Genomic DNA, 4,828 nt, shown 5'->3' with positions numbered 1-4,828 from the left:
TTCTGGGAAGGGAGCAGAGAGATCGCCCAGCTGAATACCGAGAATCTCCTTCCTGCTTCAGAGAAGGAACTTCGAATTGCCCGAGTCTTTACAAAACAAGTCAAAGATGTACACAGTTTCTAACTCTACCCAGGCTATAACTATCTGAGAACATAATCTGGTATGGACACAAAAAATAAGCGTGACCTCTGCTTACTGCATTTATGTGATAGCTGGGCATACCCCAGAGTTATCACTCCAGACACTAAAAACAAACGGCAGTCAGAACTTCTAGCTGTGCTCTCTTCTGGCATTAGCTATCTTTCATTTTTATGAGGAAGAAAAGCGAGTGTTTCTACTGGTTGTTACACAGTTCACACATGGAAATGGCTGAGAAGAGAATTATCCAAGTCACTCAACATTCATTCATGGGTTAACCATGGATGAGTGTTTGTGTTCCTTGTGTATTCCAGTATTGTTAAAAAGTTGATCCACCTGATGCCAGCTACAGGTTTATTCACCAGCCCCTCTTTACACAGGCAGAAATGTTTCGCAAAATATCTATATGGTTTCTTTGTCAACAGCATTACCAGAAATATGATGCCATACCTAAGGACTATCTGATCTGCAAGGGACATAGAAATGAAGTTTCCTTAACGTTTTTCTTTGAAACATCTTGTGTTGTTAAAGAAATGAACAAATTAACATTTTGAGGATGATGTTCTTACCTGAAAAGGGAGTTTCCCACCCCAAACATTGCTGTTACATGCTCCTGATCATCGCCACTGTGTAGGGAGGTCTAGTCACTGCATTAACTATGCAGAGATCTTAATGAAGAGAGAGATTTTTAATGTGAGTGTGTCCTATTCTGGAATTGTGATGATTAGCATAGCTGCAGTGGTACAGCCATCCAGCGTAGACACGACTTGTGCTGTGGCACCCACCAGCTTACCCCACGGGGGAACCCCACTGGTGACTGGGTGGGCAGATCCTCAGGCTGTGTGCTCTGATGAGTTTTAGTTCTCTGGGTCACTGCGTGTCTCATTCCTTTCTCCTCCTCCTCTTAATAGCAATGTCAGTAAAGCCCTTCCTATGCTGTCGCCAATCCAATCTGATCTAAAGAATAGGCTGATTTCTGAAAATGCTTTGTTTTCCAAAGAGAAACAAAGGTAATCTCACTAGGGCTGTGTGCCCATCTTAAGACGTGCTTTCATGGGCTCAGCAGGCTCTTCTGCTCCAAAGAGTGGGAAGAATAGCGTGGTCCTTCAACAACGCACACTGACAACACAAACATGCTTACATGTATGGGATAAAGATATTTAATGTAATTTAGGACAAAGTCAAAGTAATAAGAAGGAATAAATGACAGTAATTATGAACTCTGAAACTGAGATCATTAGTCAAATCGGCAACAAGGAACCCAAAAAAGGGGAGCATGCAGGATTTCTCTATAAGAGAAATGGAATAATTAGAAAAGAAAAACCTCCCAGAAGTATGTACGCATTTGAGACAGGAGGGCATGCAAGGCCAAGGGCACCCAGCAGAAGTGTCTCTGAAGCAGGGAATGACTTTCCTCTATTTTTCTTCTTGCGTGTCCTCAGAGAAATCTGGATCAGGAACCCCAGGCAATTTCTATGCTATGGTGATTTTCAGTCTGACAAGGGTCAAAGTACGTGGCATATTTCTGGATTTTTTTGTAGTAAATACAAGACTCTGTAAGTTGGGTCAAATAAAGATGAGTTTTGGAAGGACCTTCAGAAACCATCCAATATGCAAGATGGGCACCATGGTTTAAAATGAAAGAGTTAGGACAGTTCAGCTTTTTGGAGGACTTGCTAAGGGCTTCAGACAGATGGGTGTTTTTAAAACCTTTCGATTTCCTTAATTTCTTGTTTTTAGAAGGCAAGAAGGTAGATAGAGTATTATGCTTTCTGTGAACAGTTTCCTCCCCTAGGTATCACTCAAAAGACAATCAAAACTTAAGCTAAAGGAGACTGCCCTTTACAGTGTCTTACTGAAGGAGCTGTATGTCCCACTTGGATTTACCTGCAAATTTCAAAGAACTTTTAAGTTTTTTTCTAAACAAGATAAACAGAAGGATTCCCCATCTGACAAATACTTAAATTCAACTGAAGTGTACCTAGTAGTGTCTAACCACAGGGCTGTTTGGGTTTCTTTTTAGTCCTGTTTACTTGTATTTGTGTCATCAGGCAGGCTTGATTGGGAAAGCAGACTATTTGCATATGTTTGTATTTATTTACCTTCCTGGTGGTCTGTGTGCAAATGCTAAATTTTCCACAGCATTTTTAAATTTTACCTGTGTTCATGCAACTGGAACAAATTCCAAGTGACTATTAGCACAGCAGAATAGCCAAGTAACCTGACAGTTGTTACTGATGGAACCATCTGTGACAGTCAGGAGGAGGAAAAAAAAAAAGTAGCTATGTATAACACAGCTGCTTTGGCACTAAGATCTGTATTGCTGTCTCACATCCACTTCTACTTTTTAAGCTGAGCAAGAGGAACAAGGTAACATTTGAGGGATTTTTCTCTGAGGCAGCATATTTAGGCAAGAAGACTGGTGCAACCTTGTCAGCAAAGATTTAAACCTGCACTTTAAAACAACATTATTTTCCCAATTAAGTGGGTAGATTTTTGTTGTTGGGTTTTGGTTGTTGGGATTTTTTTCTGCATAGTTGTAAAATTTCATTAGTCACTGGCCTTCTATGTGTAAAGAGAGGATAGATTTAAATGCAACACTTTTTAAACTTAAGTGACTTCTATTTTAAAATCTTAGTAAATGACTTTTTGGAAATAAGGTAACAGCGCACTTATGAGCGACCTCAAACTGGATACGCCTCCTTTATGAAAATGACCACTTACAGATTTTCTCAACATATGTTTCTTTTGCACAGAAGTGAGAGAAGTAATGTTACGAAATTCCACCCAAAACAGTGTTTTCTTCTCAGCTATAGGTCCAGCCAAGCCTGCATGCTGATATGATCCTCATCGCATCAGGACAGATCTGACCTTTGACTGTTACTTACTTGGGCAGTTAATCCCAAAGTGGATTTTGGCTGACAGGTGTTTCAGAGGATGACACTTTGATCTTTAAATATTCATTATTTTATTCTACTGTGTAGATGGTCCATGGAGCACGCTCTAGAGCCAAAGCAGCAATACCCTGCCTGTATTGAGTTTCACATGGATCTTGTCTTCCACAGGGTTAACAGTCTGGAGTCTCTCATAAAGCAATTTGTCAGCCAGCTGGCCTTTCAAATAGGCAGCCATCTAAATTCAGAGTTAAAGCTTTGTGTGAGACGCCAAGTTTAGTGGCAACTTGTGATGAACAGATAAGGAGAAAGAGTATCCAATTACACCTTGGTTCAGTTTAAAGACTGCCATGATACAAATGCTGGAAAGTGCTGTGATCACACTTCTGCTTTCAGTCAAACTGTATTTCTCTGGCTGAAACAGTAATAGACTTTGACCCCAATACTACAGGCACACACAGTTTAAAGGAAGGGGAAGGAGACTCGGCACCAATCTGCATACAGACAAGGGGAGAAGTTTGCTCCCTGCGGAGCTGTGCCCTGGGTACAGTATCCCCTCCTCCTTCTGCACCAGAGGTTCTCGTGTGTGTATATAACTATTGGTAATATCTGCACACAGCATGTCTTACAGGATTGGCACTCCAGCCTTTTATAGCTGCAGGTCTTTTTTGTGTTCAGTCTCAGGATCATTTCTGATGAGATCCATTTCTATTGAAAGAAATCAGGTGTGAATCGTTCTGGATGGAGACAAAGTCATAAACATTTCGCGATCATCTTTGGAGGATTTTTTTCTGTGGATTCCTTGTGGAACTTTTCTTATAAAAAAATAATCAGTGAAGTTAGTTTTAACTGAAATTAAATGAAGCAGGTATTTATATGTTTTCTTGCATTGCTCAGGCCACGTATGGCCAAGCAGCAACAATGGCGAGATTTCCTAAATTTTCACTTCAAATTCTGTCAGTTAATTTTGGTTCCTTCCTCTGTTCCTTCTTCCAAAAAGGTTATGCTTCAAATGAAAATTTAAAGCTTAGGCAAATGTGTTTAATTGCAGATCTCAGCAGTGCAGATGAGTTGCGGGAAATACAGAGTTTGGGAGGAGTTTAACTGTTGCCTGTTTGCCCCAAAAGAGGAAGTGTACCAAAGCGTGTAGATATGTCAGGAAGTACAGGTTCTCAAAATAGACAAAGGATCCTGCATACTCCCCCCTCCAAAATTGCTTTCACCTTGTCAGCGTAGACCTGGGTAATTTGTTGCTCATGCAAGTAGAATTTGCAGGGTTTTTTAGATTCAGCAAACTGTCAGCCGTTCGTATGCAACTTTGTAGTTAACAAAAAAAAAAAAAAAATAGTTTTCTGAGCATGTTGAAAGGAGTCTGTTGAAAGGGGCATTGTTCTGAGTAACCGGTGTGTGCCTGTGAGAAGGATGGTAACTCAAAATTGTAGCAGAGAAAGAGGAAGGACTGCAACTAACGCTAGCTCAGCTCCATAATGCCTCAGAAGCTGCCAGTTAAGAGCTGATCGAATGATGCTTTAACCCCTTGTGTCTTTCCAGGTGGTATCATGATAATCTTACCCGCCATGCAGCAGAAGCACTGCTGCTTTCCAACGGGCAGGATGGAAGCTATCTCTTGAGGAAGAGTAATGAAAGGGAAGATTTGTACTCCCTCTCTGTAAGGTAGAGTATGGGCAGAAGTTAATTTATCTAATGCTGCACAGCTAGCAGTTTTAAAATCTTCGCTTACTCCCATGCTCGTTTGCATGTCTCATGCATTGAGATGACCTGCAGATTTTTTTCCT

General features: G+C 40.8%; 1 protein-coding gene across 1 annotated transcript in view; it reads left to right on the top strand.

Moving 5' to 3' along the window:
- Positions 1–3,953: 3,953 nt before the first annotated feature.
- DAPP1 (dual adaptor of phosphotyrosine and 3-phosphoinositides 1) overlaps positions 3,954–4,828 on the top strand; it is a 15,591-nt gene continuing 14,716 nt past the window's right edge. The window contains exons 1-2 of the mRNA XM_035890350.1: positions 3,954–3,988; positions 4,584–4,706. Coding sequence (XP_035746243.1) covers positions 3,954–3,988; positions 4,584–4,706 — 158 coding nt within the window. The remainder of the gene's footprint in view (positions 3,989–4,583; positions 4,707–4,828) is intronic.

Source organism: Egretta garzetta, unplaced genomic scaffold (genome assembly GCF_000687185.1).
Source record: "Egretta garzetta isolate BGI_Z169 unplaced genomic scaffold, ASM68718v1 scaffold72, whole genome shotgun sequence".
Lineage (NCBI taxonomy): Eukaryota > Metazoa > Chordata > Aves > Pelecaniformes > Ardeidae > Egretta > Egretta garzetta.
The sequence above is the reverse complement of the archived record's forward strand: the minus strand, read 5'-3'. Positions and strand labels throughout refer to the sequence as shown.